This window comes from Amblyomma maculatum, chromosome 1 (genome assembly GCF_055883805.1).
Source record: "Amblyomma maculatum isolate TAMU_Amacu chromosome 1, ASM5588380v1, whole genome shotgun sequence".
NCBI classification, from domain to species: domain Eukaryota; kingdom Metazoa; phylum Arthropoda; class Arachnida; order Ixodida; family Ixodidae; genus Amblyomma; species Amblyomma maculatum.
Genome location: NC_139344.1, coordinates 313,474,369 through 313,496,932, shown reverse-complemented (window position 1 = coordinate 313,496,932; position 22,564 = coordinate 313,474,369). Strand labels below are relative to the sequence as shown.

The following is a 22,564-nucleotide window of genomic DNA, read 5'->3' as shown; positions in this document are numbered from 1 at the left end:
CATAAAAGAGCCCGCTGCGTCAGCTGCACTGCACAACGATAAAAATTGAAAACACGCATTGTTACGCGCAAAAATAAACTTCCATGCTGATCAGTTTGATCAAGGAGGTTGATTTCCTGCTTGAAAATCACGGCGACGCCTTCACCACGCGAGCTGCGATCACGTCGTATATGGCATAATTTTGTCATCAAAAATACCGCTGTGCAACCAAGTCTCGCTTATCACCAGTAGATGCGGGTAGTATGAGAAAAGCAGTAGCTCAAGGCTATCTATTTTGTTTACAATGGTTCTAGCGTTCAAAGATATGACCCGAAGTTGGCTCATTTCTAATATTCGTTGCCGTCGATCATTTATTTTCAGTCTACAACCTTTTTTGAGCTAGAATGGGCATAACTTGAGCTCATTAATAAGGAGATGGTGTTTGTGTGCTAGTGATTCTTTGTATTGAAGAGTTATTTCTAGATGGGCAGTTTTATACCCATGCCACACGGGAAAATTAATGTCATTTCCACCGAATGACATTCGTTCAGTTTAATGTCATTTTTTCGACGCGCTGCTACACGACCAAAACAAATTGTCATTTGCAAATGATGGTAATTGCGATAGATACACAAATGTTGGTGCGCCTTTGCGAGAATGATGAGAGCTTGTTTCAACAACGTACATTTTGCACACTCGAAGTGCAACACGTAAAATAGGCAGCGGCTAGTGTATTGACCGACGACGCTTTTATTGAATCTTCGAGTATCGCCCGACGGCGTAGCGCACCACAGCCCCGTCGAGTCTCGTCATCGCAAGATCGTTTGCTGGGCATAAATGCCCGTCGAAAAATGCCGGACCCCAGCCTCAACAAGAAAGCAGACAACAAAATAGCATCACTTGCTGTGCCGGATCCCGAGACCGAAACGGTGCTGCCCGCGAGAGCGGTGGACGACGGCGCTCTGGCCGTGCGCTACGCCCTTCCTCCATGGCTACGCCCTGGTCGTAGCTAGGCCTAAACGGTTTTGCATCGAAGCCACTGCGGACGGCGCGTTCGGAGTAGTCAGTTGCCTATTCGTGGAGCTGCTTACTGTAATTTCAGTGGTGTCATAAATTTTCTGACGGTAAACGGAAGGTGTAATTTCGGCGACGTATTAGCATTGGAGCTACGAACGTACAGCACGAGATCGGATGAGCTGCCTCACACCGGCGCTGGGGCTGTGAGCAGAAAATCGCTCTGGTTACTTATCACCGATCCTGAGCAAAGGTTATTTTTGAGGTTCCTTTATCCAACCGCGTATTATTTAAGGTCATCAGATTTTGACATGTTTTCTGACGGCGGCGAAAGGGAACCGCTGTGCCGGCGCTCATGGACTGCGGCAGCCGCGGCCATTGCCGCTCGCGCCGAGTGCGGTGGCTGATAGCGAGGGGTGAATTTTTTTTTTCGCGATGCTATTTGGCATGTTTCACATAATTTAATGACTAGCTACAAAATTGTAGATGCACAGTAGTATTATAATGCCTGCAGTTTATTTTGGGTATATATTCTCACTGAGTCTCTGGTGTTGAGATAACACATGCCCTCGTTTGTCGCATTCGAATGAGTTCCTCAAACTCATTCGGTGCCTAATGTCGATTTCATCGAATATCATTTTCCCGTGTGGCAGCAAACAAATGTCATTTTGAACAAGTGTCATTCGATGGAAATGACATTAAATTTGCCGTGTGGCAGGGGTATTAGTCTATCATGGGCTCTCAGCGGGGGATCATAGGCCTGTGCTAGTGATTCTTTGTATTGAAGAGTTATTTCTAGATGGACAGTTTTAGTCTATAATGGGCTCTCAGCGGGGGATCATAGGCCTGTGCTAGTGATTCTTTGTATTGAAGAGTTATTTTAGATGGACAGTTTTAGTCTATAATGGGCTCTCAGCGGGGGATCATAGGCCCGTTCAGTTATTTTTACCGGCATATCCAGGGTGGAGCAGCAATGTACGGCAAAATTTCCATGCATCATTTAATTCTGGTGTCTCGACAATTCTAGTGTCAAGCAACAGAAGTCGGCGTAGCCCTGCACGTTTGAAGCCCTAGCTACAGAACTGTATTTGCATAATTGGCAACGTATTTATTATCGATGAAGCACCGTGTACGCCTGTAATGAATGAAACCGTTGGTTGCTGCGTTGTGTGGCATATCTTGCTTGTGTGTGTGGAAGCCTTGCAGACTCCTACAGGGCGGTCGAAGATGCTCCGCAGCCATCCAGCCCAACGGTCGTTGAGCTCCATCAGAAGTCGTCCAAGGAAGTGGTCCGTGATTTAGAGTGAGTTTGAAACAGCCTTTTCCTAGCAATTAATAAACCTGGATAATATAATGACTGATATGTGAAATTAGCAATTCAAAATCAATCGACAAGAAACGCTTAGATGGCATTAAGTGTAGAATGCATTTAGGTGAGTTTTTTCAGCTTTTATATTAGAAACAGGCTGAGAGACATTAGAGGAGTGTGGAACAAATTTACCAACACTGGATAATGCTGCTATGTATCAGGCCTATTTAGGCGGAAGCCTTTAATGGGTCCGCGAGACGCCCGTTCCTCTCCAACCAGTCGGAGAGGAATGGGGTTTAACGTCCCAAAGCGACCCAGACTGTCAGAGACGCCGTAGTGGAGGGCTACGGAGTAATTTCGACCACCTGGGGTTCTTTAACGTGCACTGACATCGCACAGCACACGGACGTCTTGCTTTCCGCCTCCATGGAAAAGCAGCCGCCGACGCCGGAATTCAACCTCGCATCCTTGGGAACAGTAGTCGAGCGCCCTAACCACTGCGCCACCCCGGCGGGGCAATGGGTCATACCATGCTGAGTACGCCGGTTCTCGTCCGGTAACCGAAGCTTGTCTAGGAGGCGCTAGTACAGGAGGTATCAGCGGCGTTTGAAATTGATTTACAGGATAGGAAAGGCGCCGTATCTGTCACAATTCTCCGAGTACACATGTACCATGCCGTAAAGGAAGGGAGAAAGAGAGAGAGAAGAAACCTTTATTTAGCCGGATAGTTATATAGGGCCGGGCCGAGTTATATTGCCCTACTAGATGGCCAGCAGGTCAAGCCTGATAGCGATCTCGTAGGCGCGCTTGAGGATCCGGTCTTGTATGCACGGGTCCGAGCTGCGCAGCAGGGTCTCCCAGTCATTTGGATGCAGGATTTCTCCTAATTCTGGAGGTGGGGGGTCCTCCTTGCATCCCCAGAGTATATGGTTGAGGGTAGCTCTTTCATCGCACAGTGTGCAGTCGGGAGAAAATTGGCTGGGGAAAATATGTGAGAGAACTACCGGGTTTGGAAAGGAGTTTGTTTGGAGTCTCCTCCAGGTAATTTCGTGTTCTTTGCTTAGACGCTTGTGCGGGGGCGGAAACTTCCTTCGTTCAAGGCGGAAGTGATGGGTTAAATCAAGAAATGATATAAGATTATCCTTGGCTGTCCCAAGAGCGGAGGTGGTCACCGCCCGGCCGACTAAACCTCGGGCTGTCTGGTGAGCCGCCTCGTTTCCAGGGTTGCCAGAATGTGCCGGTACCCAAATCAATTCAATGTCCCTATATGGGAAGGGAATCTTATTAAGAATATTTAGAGTAGATTGTGCAATTCTACCTCGGGCGAAATTGTGTATGGCAGTCTTGGAGTCGCTGATGATAATATCTGCCTCTGAATTTGTAATGGCTAAAGCGATGGCTGCCTCCTCAGCCATTGCGGATGTGCGTACACGGAGGGAGGCCGAGAAGGCTGTGGCGTGTGTTCCCGTAACCCCTGCCACTGCAAATGCCCTTTTTGGAACTGCATACTCAGCCGCATCAACGTAGATAACACCCGGTTGGTGCTTATGAGTCTTATGAAGAGCCAGGGCCCTGGCCATCCTCCTACCCTCGTGGTGTATAGGATGCATGTTTTTGGGCAGAGGCTTAATGGTGAGCCGCTTCCTGATTGGTGTGGGTAGATATCTCGGTTCATCTATTTCTGGCTCTGAATTTGCGTCCAGTGCGCCGAGGATGCTTCCGCCTGTTTTAGTTTTTGTCAGCCGCGCCATCTGTGTGGTGATGTGGGCCGCGCAAAGTTCCTCGAGTGTGTTGTGAATGCCGAGTTGAAGACATTTTTCTGTAGATGTGTAATGAGGAAGGCCTAGTGCCGCTTTGAATGCTTGTCTGATGAGGCACTCCAGCTTGGTCTTCTCTGCGGCATAAAGCTATAGGTAGGGCACTGAGTAGGTGAAGCGACTGAGAACAAATGCCTGTACTAATCTGCACAGGTCTTTCTCTCTCATTCCCCTTCTCCTGTTGGCGATCCGTTTAATCAGACGGATTGTCTGATGGGTAGTGGCAGAAAGCCTGTTAATCGTCTCCGCATTATTGCCATTACTCTGGATGAAGAGGCCCAACACCCTCAGTGTCTGGACTTCTGGTATGGGTTGTCCGTTAACCTTAACAGTAATGGGAATAGAATCTTTATGTGCTCGCCTATCTCTCCCCTTACCTCGAATGACGAGGAGTTCAGATTTAGGCTGTAAGCAAGTGAGTCCTGCTTGTGCGGCGTAATTTTCTACCTGGTCAACTGCCAATTGCAGAGTTTCCTCGATTTCGCCCTCGTTACCTTTATTGGTCCAGAGGGTGATATCATCAGCATAGAAGGTGTGGGGCAAATTTGGAATTTCGGCCAGCTTACCTGGGAGGCGGATGAGTGCCAAATTGAAGAGAAATGGGGAAAGGACCGAGCCTTGCGGTGTACCTTGTGTTCCTAACGTTATTGGGGCGGAAGTTATGTTTCCTAGTGTTATGACGGCTGTAGGTTTAAACAAAAATGATTTGATATAATTGTATGTTCTGATGCCTGGATTAATACTACTTAGATTATCAAGGATGATTCTGTGTGAGACGTTGTCAAAGGCCTTGTTTAAGTAAAGGCCCAGGACGGCTCTGGTATGTTTGTTTCTGTCCCTGTCGATTATATTCCTTTTGAGACGAATCATAACATCCTGGGTAGATAAGTTTGCCCTGAAACCAATCATTGTGTCCGGGAGGAGACCGTTGTCCTCAACGTAGTTCTGGAGCCTAGTAAAGATAACGTGCTCAAATAGTTTTCCCAGGCAAGAGGTCAGGGAGATGGGCCTCAAATGTTCTAGCGCTAGCTTTTTGCCATGTTTAGGTATGAAAGTAATTTTGGCATGTTTTCAGCTTTGTGGGAGGGTGCCTGATTGCCAATGATGATTAAGGAATTCCGTTAGGGCGAGGATCGACTTAGGGTCCAGATTTCGGAGAACTTTATTGGTTATTCCGTCCGTTCCAGGTGCCTGTGCGCAGTTGACCAAGCGCTTGCCAGACTTCTGCATCCTCGATGTCCCTGTCGAGGTACGCATTATCCAACCCAATGTAGTCTGGCAGCGGTCCATTGTCTGTGGTGTTTACATATCGTTGCTGGAGTTCATTAATGAGTGCGTCCTGTGTACCCGGATACTGGTGTACAAGTCGAACCAATTGGTCTTTTTGAGCCGTTTTAGGGTTACTGGGGTCTAGAAGATGCCTAAGTAGGAGCCACGTCTTTTTGGTGCCTAGCTGTCCATTAATGCTGTCGCAGATACAGATTTGGCCCCACTGTTGCTTTTCCAATTCAAGAGAGTACTGCTCAATCTCCCTTTCTAAGTGAGCAATTTTTACACGTAGTGTCCTGTTGCGCTGTGTTTTCCAGCGTCTAAGAAGGCTGGCATGCGCTTCCCACATGTGGAGTAATTTATTGTCCGTGGTATGTTGCTCTGCAGACGCAGGTGCCAATGAAGTGGCATGTTCTACATCTGAGGTAAGATCAGAGATCCATTTCTCCAGGTTAGAGATATCGGTTGGAGCGGTTTGCTCCCGAATTTTGCGAAATTTGTCCCAATCCGTAATTTTGATGGTCGTTTTGGGGGGCTTAATGGCTTGGATTTGGAAAGCGGTTGAGATAATATAATGATCACTGCCAAGTGGGACACCCGTGTTGCACCACCGAATATCGCCAATGTTTTTAGACAGCGTGAGGTCTGGAGATGTATCGATACTGGCACTATTACCTATTCTTGTGGCAATTTGCGCGTCATTGAGAAAAGAGAGGCCAAGGTTTTGTGCTGCAATCCAAATTTTGGTTCCTTTGGTACTGCATTTTCTGTATCTCCATGCGGTATGTTGGCCGTTAAAGTCACCGACGATTAGAAGTTGAGCTCTCCCTGCTGCTCTAACGACCTTCTGAAGGAGACCTGGGATCTCGGTGCCTTTGTCTTTGGGCGAGCTGTATACATTGAGGACAAAGCAGCTTATGTTTTCCTTACCCTGCGGAAGGATTTCGATGAGTGTATGAGGTACTGTTGTTCCGTCTATGTTGTGTTGTATCGCTACCATATTTCTCTGAATGAGAGTTGCAGTGGCAGGGAGTCGCCCTCTGCGTTCATCAATCGGAGATTGGAAAACCTTGTGGCCTGGTAATTTTACGATTGCGTTTGTTTCTTGCAGGGCAATAACGTCTGGAGGTTTTTGGAGGGCTTGAATATGGAACTGCATGTTGGCTTTTTTGTTTCGATACCCCCTGCAGTTCCACTGCCATACCTCAATTTCCCGGCTTCGCGGAGCCATTTTGGTTAATGGTTGGTAATAATAGGCGGGGGGGTTGAATAACCTGTGCGGGTTGAGTAACCTGTGCCGGGGGCGGGGTGTGGAGGGGTAGAATGGATTCTATTCGTTTCATGATTTGCGAATGGAAGTTTCGGAACATGATTTCAACTTTATCTTCAAGCTCTTTGACGTAGCGTTTACAATTGGCATCGACTTTTTGCATTGTTAAAGGATTAGATGGGAGGTCCTTGTCTGAAGGGGATTCCGCCATCTTTTTTGCTTGGGGTTCCCTTTCAGAGGTACCAGGGCGTTTGAGCGCATTGCTGCTGCCCGTAGTGTCCATGATTGGTTCGTCCATGGTCGTAGGACGCGGGTTACCGGTTGAGAATTTAGGCGGATTGGGGAGTGAATTGGCAATGGTGGCCTGATTGCTGCTATCCGCTGATCCACAGCATCTAGGCGCTTATTTATGTTCCGAATAGCCTGAAGAATTTCATTCAAAGGGGAGTCAATTTTACCTTTTTCCTGCTTCCTGCTTTTATCCTGGGAGACCCCGGCACGCCAGCCCACCTGTTTATCCGGCTTGGTGTCTTCGTGTCCCTTGCTGTTACTTCTTCCTCGGGGTGTAGACTGCGACCTTTCGCGGAGAGATGGAAATGAGCTGGAACGATCACGGGTGCTGTACTGCTCTCCTTGTCCACTGTTCTTGTTTTGACGTTGCCTTGGTCTTGACTCACGTCGTTGTCCGACCTTGGAATTCGGGTTCTTCGGCGCTGAGGGCTTGACTTGATCCACGTAGCGGTACTTGCAGTTCTTGCTCCCTGTTGCATGAGCGCCCCCACACACGATGCACTTAGGAGTGCACTGGAGGGGCTGGCCAGGGCTCGGGGGCGGGTGTTGTTCACCACAGCTATGACACAGCTGCTGCGGCGGCTTGCTGCAGACGTCAGCGCGATGCCCCATTGTGCGGCAATTTAGGCATGTTTCGACTTGTTCTCGGAATTTATAGCAGTGGAACAATGCTGAACCCTAGTAAAGTTCATAGGGCACATGCTTTCCGGCGAATGTAATTAAAACTGAACGAGCTTTGCCAATTCTTCTTGCAGAAATTATTGGCAAGTCCGGGTTGCGACTTACTACAGCGTCCAGTACTTCATCGGGCGTCTCTCCCGGGTGATAGGCTCCGTAGATAATGCCTCTGGACGACTCGTCGGGTGACGGAACATATGCCATAGTTGGAAATTCCTTGCCTTCCAGTTTGACGGACTGCAAGCGGCGATAGCTTCTCATGCGGTTGGGATCCTTGGTGGCGACAGTGATCGTGTTGTTGTAAGGGTTCACTCGAACACAATCTTCCTTCAGCACCTATATAGGGTCGAGATTCACTGACGCGGCGATTGCCTGGTGGACTGCCCGGGGGCTGTAAGCCTGAAGCTCGAAGCCTCTTGGCCTCACGACTACTTTGTGGTAGTCTGCCGGAAGGCGGGGAAGGGCTGCCCTGCGAGGGCGAAGAGGTGGCTTGCTGCCAGCGGAGGAAACTTCGGACTCGCCTTTGGCCACGTTGACTTCCGACGGGACCATCTCGGCATCTCTGCTTCCCGCGTTCCGGCTGCGGGCGGATTTCCTGCGTCCAATGTGGCTGTATTTCTCATGGTGTCCCAGAACTCGTTCCCAGCCCTCTTCCGAGAGCTGTTCCGGTGAAATATCTTCACCGTCGACGGGGTACTCCATCCTTTGTGGCTGAACGAGCGTGCGTGGAGCCGCCGCGACGCGTCGGGGGACGCTAGGCTTAACACAACCTAGCGTTCCCGTACACCTGGCGATTCAAAAGTCCACTAGAGTGGTCGGTGGATGCCCACCTGCACACAAATCGGCTTCGGCCAGTCCGGGAGCACTGTCCAATAACCTTGCGGCAGGTGAAGAGCTGCCTACGTGGTGCGTAACGGTCTTCGAGCGGGCGCGAAGAGCGGAGTGCATGAAAACACGTCCGTCCTCTCCGCGGGAATAGTCTAAAGGAAGGGAGGAATTTGAAACCGTAGTCACCCTCTTTACTCGAAGCATAATTCACCGCCACATTCGCAACAAATGCGTAGCAGAATGCGGCACTCAGGGTTTCGTCTTTCAGCACTTTAGTCGCGAAAGTGTCTCGGAATTTTTCGTTTGTCCGTAGCAAGCGGTCATGGTTAACAGTTTGTGGGATATGGATTCGAGAGAGAAGATAATTTCGCCAGTCGGCTCGTATTTATTCTAGCATATGCAGCATGTAAATGTGGTGTTACACTTTATTGATGTTCTTAGTCTGATTGTGCATAGATAATCCACATCCCGCAATTTTTTTTCTGTGACTCCACATGCGCTGAGGAGTTCCAAAGGCGTGTTAGGGATGAGGTTGGTATTCGCTTATCTAGTTATTTCTTGTTTTGCGCTAAAATATACTGATCTATCAGCTGCAAAGCAAGTCGTAATGCGCTCCAAGAAGAAAAGGCTCCCATTTTACTCATGAAACTACAAGGATGTGAGGCAATCCTTATCGATTGTGTTTGTGTTTTGCGATGTTAGCAGGCCAAAAGAGCTGGATAAGAACTGTTCTTCCAGATGGGTGCTGCAGGACAATTTGGAAAAACTAAGGGAGGGCGTATGTACTACTTTCTGCGGTGGATGCAATCCTAATCATTGTGGTGATGATGTTCTATTAAAGTCTTTTATGGCAAGCGTTTATGGAATGCGAAAACGTTTGCAAAACTCGTGTAAACATAAGTATATTTAGAAAAATGACGAAGTGATCCTGAACATCATGTTATAATGTGATTTACTGTTCTGTCCAGACACATTAAAAGAGACGTCGCAACGATCATCCAACTGCAAAGTGTCGGCGAGATGTCCATGGAAGAAATGTACTTCTATTACTTTAGGTAAAGTGTTACATTAATGTGAACATGAGAGTATATCTTACTGTGTTCTAACACCTTATCAGATGCTTACAGCTGGAACAAAAATATAAGGGCATAACAATAACAACGATTTTGTTTTTCCATCCGGGAATATCCCACGCTATCTCGTGACAGCTAGTCCAAACCCGTCTCAACAATGCCGCTGTTTATTGTGCGACATTAGCATCGGCCATATCCGGCCGATGCTAATGCTACTCCTGTTTTGCACCGCCGCCTACCTGCTCTCCCGTTAATTGCGTAAATTACTGCATACTGTCGTGACTTAAACATGTCTTGTCGAAACGTTGGCTCGACCTGCGATCTGAGGCTTCCTCCCCTCAATGCACTCTTGTTCAGTGCTCTTTCATACCGTGCAGCCTCCTGTCGTTCTACCTGGATCCATTGAGAATTAGAGAACATACTACTAAAGTCATTCAAGGTCATTGCGTGTCGCCTAATCGTTAATGGGGGCACTGCAAGGTGAATTGCGCAGTTCCGAAAGCCCGCTTCGAGTGAACAGGGATGGAGCTAAAAACAACAACGATTTACCGAATTATAGAATTTAGAGAAAATGTTTTTAAAAATCAAAGCGGATGCGATTTACCCAATTAGGCGTGCCAGAATCCATCCGCTGTTTCCACGCATTTTCTACAATATGCGGCGCCGGCGTTGCGAGCGAGAAATCACGACTACATTTCTGGTCGGGTTGTGTGACCACATGACATGAATGAGCTGAATAATAGCATGCGAACTCGGGTAACTCCTTTGAGTATCGGCATCCAATCCTCCTTTATCTATCAACTTTTTTATTTTAGCGCTGCTGGAAGCAGACGCCAGCGATGCAAGGAATAGTTTATATTAAATAAGGAAGAATGAAGGAAAAAAAAAAAACAAAACAGCAACAGTCAGTATAGATAGAAATGTAAACGTAAATATATTTCACATGAGTCAGTACAGTTACAGTAAAGGAAATGAAGAGCAAAGTTCACAAACTTACCAGATATGAAAAAAGCAGGCAAGAATACTTTTACAAAGTATATATACAGACAACTTTTCGAAGAGGTTGAAAAACGAAAGTTGCGTAACACGCCTATACAGCACCTGTTTGTAAAAGAGGGAAACAAACCTTCCTTGAACCAGTAGTATACTAAAGAGAATAAACATGCAATAATTTTATATATTTCGTTAATGACAGGTTACTTAAGGCAGATCTAATGCTTATATACTGATGATGAATTGAGTTCTCGAAATGATTTGTTTGGCATGAAGGAATACTAACCTTATATATGATGATCGGCGATCCGAGCTCAAACGTAACAATTGGGCGCTCTAGATTCGGTGGCCGTTCACAGAATTTGACAGCCTATGACAGAAATATGGGGAAACCGAAATTACCGTTCGCCTTGCAAGCCACACCATGTGTATGACGCTTGAGGCCCTGTTTTGTTGCTGATTAGCCGTGAAATTGTAAGAATACCCACAATGATGCAGTGTTCGACGAAGCAATCTTAGGTAACTCGCGTATTCGAGACTGCTTCCGTAAGAGTGATGTCCTGTGCCACTTACGATGTCAAAACGTTCATTAGCTAGGGGGTACTGAAATGATATATCATGCAACGATGGCAAAAAGAACACAATGTTTCAGAAGAAACCCAGTCGTATTCGCGGCCACAGAGGTGTAGAGGACAGTGACAACCTTTTTATGAGGCGAAATTGAGAATTTTATTTGGTCTGATTGTGCAAACATATAATGTTTCCTTCTTTTTTCCGACGTCCATACTTCATTTTTGGATCTATAAAAAAGAGAACACAACTTCTCTTCTTGCCCTTGGCTATGCAGGATGCATGACTTCGACGACAATAATTTGCTGGATAGATAAAGGCCGCCATGTTGCACAGCGTTGCCCACCAACCCGGCGCTGAGCACAGTGCTCTCCGCGAAGAATCGATCGCCAGTGAGTATCTCTGCATTCTTTTACGATCTAATGGTGCACATTGGACTGTGAGAAGCGATGTGTCTCAGGGCTATATCATTTTCACCCCTAACGGCTATCCGGACTGCGCCTAAACTTCCGTACAAGAGATTTCCTGCATTGCCCGCACATATAAATCTTGGTGCAGTCCAAGCCGCGCATTAGTGGCTAGCACTGCAGAGGCAACACGTATTTCAAGAAATTAGCAGCATTTAGTAACAGCTGCGGGTTTAAATCTTTTTCATTTTGTCTTCTTGTATAGCATCCTTCACGCGCTTTTAATGTCATGCGCACTGCGTAGAATGAAATGAATGAATGAATGAATCAATCAATCAATCAATCAATCAATCAATCAATCAATATATCAATCAATCAATCAATTATTTATTAATCTACAGAATGTCAATTAAATCAGACGTTTATAGGTGACGGTGCACTGTCCTGCCAATATGAGCTATTTCTTTATTTTTGAAGATAAATATTTTCCAGAAGGATATTTTATTTCAAATCAATAGTTTGTATTCTGTGATTCAAAATCAGCTGAAACGGCCCTGTTTCGTGTAAAAGTGGCTTATTAAGCAATCTAGATCAAAAGAAATTCACTATCAGATATTTCTCGACTTTTGCTAATTTTTGATTGTATTAAGCACATAATTATTTCCCACAACTTCCGCAATAGCGCATTAAATTTAATTTGTATTATCTGTCTCTTCGATTCCGGTACACATTTCAAACGGGCACAGATCAAAGTTGCAGCAGGTTACATATATGGTGCCCCACAGGGGTCGATTTTAGGGTCACTCTTACTCAATATCCACATTAATGACCTTGTCAACATGACTCACACTTCAGGTGTAGTCATTATGCGGATAGCACGTGTTTGTTGTTACCTGGCCAATCGTTATATGATACGAGAGTCATGAAAAATGCGCGAATAAATAACGAGGGGGCTGACCTTAACTATTCGCAGTTAAATGTATCAAAAATTAAACACGCAATATTTAAGCCAAGAAACTAGCTGGATTACAACCGAATTAGGTTGTAATCATCAAGCTAGTTTCTTGGCTTGGAAACGAGAGCCTTAGAGGACTCTCATTTCATAACTGGGACGCTGAACGCGCTTCTATACACTTGCAGATTTCTTGCAGCACTTTTAGAAGAAAACTTAACTCCTTAGATCGATAAAATACAAGCAGTGATGTCAATTTCTACTTTGTTTATACGTTACCCTACATTTGCCTCATTAAGCGCAAGCTGTTCTTTGGTTCAATTGAGTCGCATCTGCACTACTTTCTGTTGACCGGGGAATCAACGACCAAAATGTGATTCAGGGAGGTTGGTTGCATTTCAAAAGCAGGCATGGCGTTCTATTGAAAACCTCCACTATAATCACCACGTCCGTGTGATCTTACTGAAGATTCGACAATTCCTAGAACTTGATATTCATATTCACATCTTTAATGACACAAACCACAAAAACAAGCTTTTTTTTTGTCATGTACGTACTTACCGTACAAAAATATTCTGGCCAACCTTAGGATTGTCTTTTTTAAGAAATCATATGTAAGAACTAATAAGATAAAAAATTATCTTACTTAATTCTAGACTTTTTGATCACCACCCGCACGTTTCAAATCTAGTTGAACGCTTATCTTGCCGTAGTTTCAAGAACGCAGCTAAAATCTATTTGCTTTCTTACGACGATGGATGTTGAGTAGTTAAATTCATATGAATGTGTACACTATTGCATTGCCTTATGCATTGCTGAACTCATGTATTATGAATAGTCGTTCTCAATTTACGTTTTTTACTTCTTTCATTCCATGACTTTTGTAGTTCTTTCACATATTTGTTACGATGAGCTAAACAGGAATAATGTCGCCGAAATGAGCAGTTTTCACCCCACACCTCCTTCTTTTTTACCCCTTTTTCTATTTATTGTAGGTAGTTTACTCATAATTCGTGCCGTTCAATGCATGCCTGTTCCCAGGTTATCTTGGCGCAAATCTTTTATTTTTTTTGCAGCATATTTTTGTCTGCGTACTGCGTACAGTCGGCGTCACCCTTGTGTAGAGCGCTCATATCGGGCTACAAAATCCGAAAATATACTCCAGCTCCAAACTTCTGGGCTAGTGTCTTTCTTGGTTGCGGCTATCTGTGGCACAACATTCACTCGAGTGTTGCCGCAAGAACCTACCAGCTGCGGCGATGTCTGACCTTATTTGCAGGGACCTGTGTCTCCCGAGCGCTGAGTGACGTCGACTGTATACGTAGAATCAAACGTAAAATGTTTGAATTTATGTTAACATTTCACTGCTAAGCAAAGCATGGGTCCTGTCGGAAGAGCATACCTGCCTTTGGCCCCATCACACGAGACTGATTTTGTGTGCAAATAAAATGTTGAAACAAATAAAATAAACCAAATCGGCCTGACTAACGGCAGCAAGCTCGGCAAGTGCATTGTAATTCGCTGTAAGCTATAGCACAAGGTCTGAACAGTAAACGACCGTTTTCTTCATTCGTTTATGCTTGACAGTCAGACAATAGAACGTTGGTCGAACACCTTGCAAGAAGGCAGCAGAGCAGGCAACAAAACAGAATCACAACTATATTGACCCTTCACTTTACCTCTCTTCCTTATGTTTAACGTCCCGCCGGTAAGCGTAAAAATCCTTTTTCAATAGTACCACTGAAGGCGTGCTAACATCCCGAGTTCCTGATTGCACATGCTTCGAAAATTTTCCTTGTTAACCTTTCCTTATTCCTTTTCAAAACATTGACATTGTGAAGGTCGGCTAGACATTTTTGGTCTTTGCAAATAAAGCAGTCTTTGCAGTGCACTGCAAGGTTAGTGCCCGACTTCTCCGATATTGCCGCAGTGTGCTCTCTAATTCTGTCATTAATGCATCTTCCTGTTTGCCCAATGTATTGCTTCGCACAATGCAAGAGCATCTGATAGACAATCCCCTGGATACAATCGGAGTACCTTGTCCGGTGCGCAGTTTGGTATCTAGACCTAAACTGCTGGTTATTGACCCGCGCACACATATCTTTTGCACTGTTTGGTGCCGTAGGAACAATCCGGATGCCGTGTCTGTGTCCAATCTTCATCAAATTATGGGTCAATCCATGAATATATGGTACCACTGACCACTGGCCACTTATTTCTTTGTTCTTCAGTGCAAAAACTCGCCAACCCGATATACTTTCCCGCGCAATTTCGTCAGAAGCACACACGTGGCAGATACCATTCTCAGGATACTTGGCCAAGCATCTCAACCAAGTACATGTGGATGATCCCTTTAGAATAAAAAACAGTTAATATATGAGATTAAGGGAGATGAAAAGGAGAGACTATCTGGATTTTCACTTGACATTGAAGATATGCACTATTCTATCCCACAAGAAGGCTTGTTGAAAGAACTACGAGAAACGATCGAGAAGCAGGGTGCTATAGCTTTCCAGAATTCAGCTGGATACCTTCTTGGAGTTGATTGGAGCCTACCTCAAATCAACTGTGGCTTCCCATGAAGGAGTATTGTATGTTCAAAAGAGTTGTGAATGTATAGGTTCGAGGGTTGCACCTGCACTGAGCGAAGTATATACCTCGCCGATGTGACAGAAGGATTCGAACAGCAATGAAAGCAAAGGCTTTGTAAAGATTGTTCGATATGTTGACGACTTTTTGGTGCTCTATGATCTAGAGGAAGGAAAGGGGACAGATCAAGTAAGAGACATAGCTGGGTGTGTTTGAAGAAAGTTGCCCGACCTGGTAGCTTCCAAAGGATGGTGCTTTGCGCTTCCTAGATTTGAGTCTCGAATCCTTACCAGAGCACCAGCCTAGAGCGAATAAGCAGTTCGTTTCATATACATCTCAGCATTCAAAGGCAGTAAAAAGAGGTGTTGCGAGGGCCGCGTTGACGTCGGCTCTTAAAAAGTCCTGCCACCATCGTGTCAGAGAAAGCTTTTTACAGCGGGCAGGGTTTTCAGAGTATTTCTCTTCGAAGCAGCTTTTTAGCGGCTGCTCCTTTCCTTTCCTTGTAGTAAAGGAAAAATAAAGTATTATTATTATTATTATTTGCTGTGCAGCATAACAGAAACCCTTGTGCTGCGGAACAAGTGGAGGAGAGCAAAAGAAGACAACGAAATAAGTGGTCAGTGGTACCATATATGTTCATGGATTGACCCATAATTTAATTAATTGTTGAATAATAGGCACGGCATCCGGATTGTTCCTACGGCACCAAACAAAGCGAAAGGCATGTGTGCCCGGGTGAATAAACAGGAGTTTAAGTCTAGATGCCAAATGCGCACCGGACAAGGTATCGAGGGCATTGTCTATCACATTCCCTTGCATTGTGGGAAGCAATACATTGGACAAACGGGACGATGCATTAATGACAGCACGCTGCGGCAATATCCGAGAAGTCGGGCACTAACCGTTTAAATAATAGAGAAGCATGTCGCGTGGAGGCGGCTACAAACCTTCATGAACCCGGTCTGGGCGTTTCACGCGCTACCAGATTTTAGGGACAATGATCTGTGCAAACACTGAGGGGCGAGAGGGACGAACCCTCGACCAAATAATTTGGGAGTGCCCACAATCTTCAAGGATAGGACAAAATATAACAAGTAGAGAAGCCTGGGATACCCTGCTGCGAAGCACAGACCCTGCTATCTAGCACCGCACCGTCCATCTGGCGGAAGAGGCCGCAACAAGCCAAGGGCTACCTGCCAGCCTCTAACCCGCGGGCGCACGACTCTCCCGTCTTCCCCGGCGAGTGTGCCGGGGGCGGGGAAGAAGGCGCCCATTTCCGATGGAAATAAAAGTTGGGCAACCAACCAACCATCGCAGTGCACTGCAAAGACTGCTTTATATGTAAAGACCAAAACTGTCCTGCTGACCTTCACAATGTGAAGGTTTTGTGGACAGGTTACCGAGGGAAATTTTCTAAGCATGTGCAATCAGGAGCTCGGGATACGAATATATTGGCAAGCCTTCAGTGGTTCTGTTGAAAAGGGAAATAGACGTTTTACGCTTATCGGCAGGGCGTTAAACTTAAGGAAGAAAGCTGCAGAGGTAAAGTGAAGGAAGAAGATGTGTGGGTTCAGATCATTATAGTTGTCAGTGCAGCGTCGTCATTGTGTCTGTGTGTGCTTTTCCTCTTTTGTTTCCTGCTCTGCTGCCTTCTTCCAAGGAATCAGACCTCTGCTTTAGACTCCTACTGTGTGCGTCTAGACTCTTGGAAGGTGCTGTACTCGTCTTAAAATCTCGCAGCCAGCTATCCTAGAGGCCTGTTGCTTTTACTTGATTACTATGCCTACATTTACTATGCCGCTTACCTTTGCGATGCAGACGACCGTCCTCGCATTTGCCAGCCTGCTGCTGCCGTCCCTGGCAGGCCTGTTTACGGGGGCGTCATCGGTGTGCGCACTGCCGTACACTGAAGATGACCCTGGCTCCTGCCATCCACCGCCCGGCGAGTGCTCGTCCCTACTGGATATGCCGCCAGAGGAGCTGCACACACCGGAAATCACAGTACCATGGATGGCCACATCGACATCAGCAACAATGCCAACATGTATAAAAGAGCTTCACCCGCTGACACCGCTTCGTGGGCTCGGTGACTGCACCACAGCGCAGCCACCTAATCCGCTTACCTTTGCGATGCAGGTCAGTACACCGTATGCCCTCTTCTCTAAAAAATCCAGTAATTATATCTTGGTGCAGTTTCCGAGCCCGCACTGCTGTGTCGCCATTGCCGTTGAGTGTGATCACGTAATTCATTCCTTGCTATCAGGTGACGTTGAGACTAACCCTGGTCCTGAGGGCAACGCTGCTGTACTCGCTGAACTACAGAAGCTAAACGCGGGACAGACCCTGTTGATTACGGAAATACAGGGCCTCAAAACACAGCTGCACACAACAGATCAAACCATAGCAAGCCTAGACAAACGAATGGCCGATCTCGAAACGCATTACCAAACACTTCTTCACCTCAAAAACGATATTGAAATAATGCAGTCAACCACAATCGACCAAGCTAAAAAGATTAAAGAACTAGAAACACGCCTGGATGACGCGGAAAACCAATCACGTCGGAATAGCCTTATTTTCTATGGCATCCCTGATCCTGCTAGCGCTGAAACGTGGGCTGAGTCAGGAAAACTAGTCATTGATGTTTGCCGCAATAATCTTGATATAACCTTGGAACCTAACGACATTGAAAGAGCGCATCGCCTCGGAAATCATTCAGCCGACCGAATTCGTCCCGTAATCGTAAAATTCCTATCTCATAAAACCAAAGACGCACTGTTATCAAATGGCCGTAAATTGAAAGACACAAACTACAGTATCGGAGAGGACTTCTCCCGCACCGTTCGACACGCGCGTAAACAGTTGCTAGCGTTTGCCAAAACCAATTCTAACAAGTACTCCTTGCGCTTCAAAACCCTGCACATCGGCTCAAAACGCTACGTATTTGACGCATCATCCCAAGCCGTTAAGGAAATAACATAGCAATTGCCCCGTCGCAAAACTTTAACAAATCATCGACCCGCTCCACCGCACAATGTTCTCTCGTTTTCGACAATATTCACTAACATCCGTAGTCTTCTTCCAAAGCGCGAACTCATATCAAACATCATGTCGTCATCCGGGAGCAACATACTAATACTAACAGAAACTTGGCTAAATAGTGACGTAACGGATGCGGAAATTTTGGTCGATTTACCCAACAACGAAGTGTATCGAAACGATCGAAAAGGCAAACGGAGGGGCGGTGTTCTCGTTGCCATTCATCGAGGCATATCATGCTCTGTTGTTGACGTCGCATCCGACATTGACGCCATATGGCTCATCTGTCGCGCTCCCCCCGTAACAGTTCTGCTTGGCGTTTGCTACAGCCCCCCCCCCCCCCCCCCCCCCCCCCCAGGCAAATGCAGACTTCCCACGTCATCTGTACAATATCCTTCATAAACTTGTTTTCACATATCCAAATGCCCGTATTCTTCTTTTTGGTGATTTTAACTACCCGGATATTGATTGGCAGAACATAGCTAGTTCCACAATAACGTGTCATGCAGAGGCGAAGAACTTCATCGATGTCTGTTTAAATTTTAACCTCACTCAATTAATTTCCCAACCAACCCGTGTCTCACGAGAATCAGCAAACACGCTCGACCTGATACTAACAAGCAGCCCCGAGAATGTATCATCCATCAGTTACCTTCCTGAAATCAGCGATCACAAAGTCATGCATGCTTTATTCTCATTTACCTCGACTCAAAAACAGACATCCGATAAAACGATACAACTCTACGATAAGGGTAACTATAATGCAATAACTGAAGAACTTAACACCTTTTTTCCTGAATACGTATCCGCATTTCACACTCGCTCAATTCATGAAAACTGGCTGATATTCAAGAACAAATTAAATCATCTCACTAATATGTTCGTACCAAAGGTTACCTTTCATACTAATCGCAATAAACCATGGTTTACCCAGCACTTAAAACGACTCGAAAACAAAAAGAAACGATTGTTTCGTACCGCCAAACGAAACGACACGCCTGCCGCATGGGAAAAATACTTCGAGGCCGAAAAATCATACCTACTTTCTGTTCGTAACGCCAAGTACTCATTTTATCACAATGACTTACCAAACTTACTTATAAGAAACCCCAAGCAATTCTGGCAAGTTTTAAACCCAACACATCCTCCCGATATTAAACTGACGAATGATTCACATGAAGCGGTGACTGACCATGATTGCGCAGAAATATTTAACCATGCATTCACATCTGTGTTCACTACCGAACTCGACGCACCTTCCCAATTACCACCCTTTAACTTAGAAACCCCCATGCCGGCAGTCACGTTCGTCGAAGAAGGCATTTCATCCATAATTCATAAAATGAAACTTTCATCATCAGCTGGTATGGACCTGATTAATTCAAAACTATTGAAAAATGTGGAATCAATTTGTGCATCATATTTATGTCTCATTTTCTCACAGTCACTCTCCTCAGGAATTTTGCCTCTTGATTGGAAAACGGGGAAGGTCGTTCCAGTCTACAAATCAGGTAACAGAGACTCGCCCTTGAATTACCGCCCCATTTCATTGACTAGTGTGCCTTGTAAAATCATGGAACATGTCATCTACTCACAAATCGTAAACTTCTTGGGCCGAAACCATTTTTTTCACCCTTCACAACACGGATTTCGTAAGGGCCTCTCTTGCGAAACCCAACTAGCGCTTTTCCTTCACGACTTGCACACTAATCTAGACCGTAATATGCAGACCGACACCATCTTTCTTGATTTCGCCAAAGCTTTTGATAAGGTTCCCCACCGCCGGCTATTACTAAAACTCTCAAAGCTGAACCTACCCCCTAATATTCTCAAATGGATTGAAGAATTCCTAACTAACCGTTCTCAGTCAGTCTATCTTAACGGCCATCTGTCTACATCTCTCCCGGTTACTTCAGGCGTCCCACAAGGTTCTGTCCTCGGTCCCCTCCTATTCTTAATATATATTAACGACTTGCCCCTGCATGTTTCCTGTAGTATTCGAATTTTCGCAGATGATTGTGTTATTTACCGCACCATTAATAACTGTCACGATCAATACACTCTTCAGACAGAGCTTAACAACGTACTAAATTGGTGTAATAACTGGCTAATGTCCCTCAATCCTAGTAAATGTAAACTCATGTCCTTCACTCGTCGTCACAATCCATATCTCTTTCATTATTCAATTTCTAACACACAGATTGAGCAAGTACAATCATATAAATATCTAGGAGTCACTCTCTCTTCTAATCTATCATGGCAGGTTCATGTCGGTAACATCATTTCAGCATCAAACAAAACACTCGGTTTTCTAAAACGTCACCTTCGCCTTGCCCCACCACATGTTAAATTGCTCGCGTATAAATCACTTATAAGACCCAAATTAGAATATGCATCCCCCATCTGGAGCCCACATCAAGCATATCTAATCACCGCATTAGAAGCTGTGCAGAATCGTGCTGCCCGATTCATTCATTCCTCATACTCATATGACGTCAGTGTTTCATCCTTGAAAGCTACATCCGGACTGCCACCCCTCTCTTTACGTCGTCGCATTGCTAGCCTCACCCTTTATCACAAATGCTTTTATTCTCCTCTCAATCAAGCACCGTATATCACCGCCGCATCGTTTCTTCGAGCAGCCACGGACTGGAACGGCCTACCCCATGACATCGTCGCCATCGCTTCAACATCTGCTTTTCAAGAACGCGTAACAGATCACCTTCAATGTTAAATTACCATCGCTGTTTGTTTTCCTCACTACAAATGTAATCCCACCCCTTATGTAACACCCCCTGAAATGGGGGCCTTTAAGGAATAAAACTGAACTGAACTGAACTGAACATTTCTGTCTTGCAGGTTATGTCGACACCGCCATGACGTAGACCAGGACGGTTACGTTTCTTACCCAGAGATAAGGGCCGCCTTGTAGGCGTTCGTCCACCGGCTGCACGCGGCTTGACAGTCTCTTAACGCAATTGCGTTGAAGGCCCCATTTCCCACAAAATCGGGAGCGAAAAATACCTTTGGCCGTAACCGGGCACCAATTCTTTGGCGGCCAGTGTGAAGAACCACATAACACGGCACCATGAGCATATGCAGCTCTTCTTCTTCTCCCTCAAAAGACGTTTTCCAATGCAATTTTCTTTTTCATCCTTGAGAGCTCGAAGGCATTCATTACCTGGAAGGCTCGCTCCGCCCATCCCGCTTGTAAACCTGTGCGAAGGCGGTAAAGTCGCGCGATTTTCGCCGCCTACAGGAATTTGCTGCCGAATTGGGCAGTACTTTAGAGAAGGCAATCGAGCCAAACCTTCGATACCAATTCAGACATGCTCCTGCCCTCTTCTCGAACGTGCCCCTGGCAGGGGGTGACGTGGCTGTGCATCCTGTCATTGGTCGGGCGTAGCACGCCTCAGCGCTTCACAAGTAATGCAGTGTAGAGTTTGTACAAGCATTACGCTGAGCCATCGCTTATGCTCATCAATATAATATAGCCCAGCACGTTAAAAAAGTAACGTAATGTAAATAGACACAATGCGTCCGCATTCTCCCACGTAAGCAGTATCGCTGCCTAATTTTATTTAACTTTGCGGCTGTACGGGGACTACATCGGGTACAATATTTAAAACAAAGAATGGTTTTGTTTTTATTTGGGGCATGTTTTATTTGCCGTATTGGAGCTCGCCCTCCAAATAGTACAGCACATCAAATAAAGTTACAGCCGATTTGCATAGCTATCAAATGCGAAGCATTGCTAGCGCCGCAGTACCAGATGGCTTCATTCATAGCAACGCGGATCAAAAGCTCGGCGCAACCGTCTCCTGAGCTCTCTTCACACCGTCTGCATGTGATTCTTTTCGCCAAGCGAGGCAGAGGGTGGCACTACGCGGACTGCACTGCCTACTTACTGTCCGTGAAGACCGACGAAGGAGCCTTCACGAATGGAGGCTCCTCGTGAGAAGACAGTTTTACTTCTCTGGCAAACGATCAGAGCGAAAACGGTAGGGTTTTAATGCAGGAAGGTAGAGTAGTTGATCACTTAGTGGGCCCAAAGACTGCCCCGTGGAAGTGTTCTGTCTGGGCCCTTACGCTCTTCCTTGCATCTAATATATATATTCGCCCTTGCAGGTAATTGTACAGTTAACGCAAAAAAATGCACACAAACATTAGTCACAAGAAGAAAAATCACCAGCCTCGCGTTATTTCACAACAGGCTCTGAGGCAAAATAATACCCACTTAGCCGGTTGCGTGAAGGCATTGAGAACCAGAGGAACTCGACGCAATCATTCATAATCATTGGCTCCAATTTTTGCCATAACAAACATAAGTGCATTTTGTTCCAGCTGCAGACTGGTATTGTTTCCCGGTAGGTATATTTAACTCAGATGCTGTTATGGAAATGCTGAAGCCACTTTAGCAAATTGTAAAAATGAGTCGGATGCCTGTTCTCATTGTTGCGTCAGACATCGTTTTTGAGTGCCTTCA

General features: G+C 45.8%; 1 protein-coding gene and 1 pseudogene across 2 annotated transcripts; both read left to right on the top strand.

Moving 5' to 3' along the window:
• The first annotated feature begins 830 nt into the window (after window positions 1–830).
• Window positions 831–21,274, top strand: LOC146207138 (longistatin-like; annotated as a pseudogene). The gene is made up of 5 exons (XR_014700189.1): window positions 831–947; window positions 2,142–2,296; window positions 9,424–9,510; window positions 11,369–11,483; window positions 20,938–21,274. The product of XR_014700189.1 is annotated as a longistatin-like (transcript).
• On the top strand, window positions 9,432–18,230 carry LOC146207139 (uncharacterized). The gene is made up of 3 exons (XM_084602567.1): window positions 9,432–9,510; window positions 11,369–11,483; window positions 16,858–18,230. The coding sequence occupies exon 3, from the start codon at window positions 17,005–17,007 to the stop codon at window positions 18,019–18,021; it is 1,017 nt and encodes a 338-aa protein (XP_084458693.1). The 5' UTR covers window positions 9,432–9,510; window positions 11,369–11,483; window positions 16,858–17,004; the 3' UTR covers window positions 18,022–18,230.
• Window positions 21,275–22,564: the final 1,290 nt, after the last annotated feature.

What these genes read in the sequence shown, in the direction of transcription:
- LOC146207139 (XM_084602567.1), top strand. Translation starts at nt 17,005, where the DNA reads ATGCCGCCAGAGGAGCTGCACACACCGGAAATCACAGTACCATGGATG.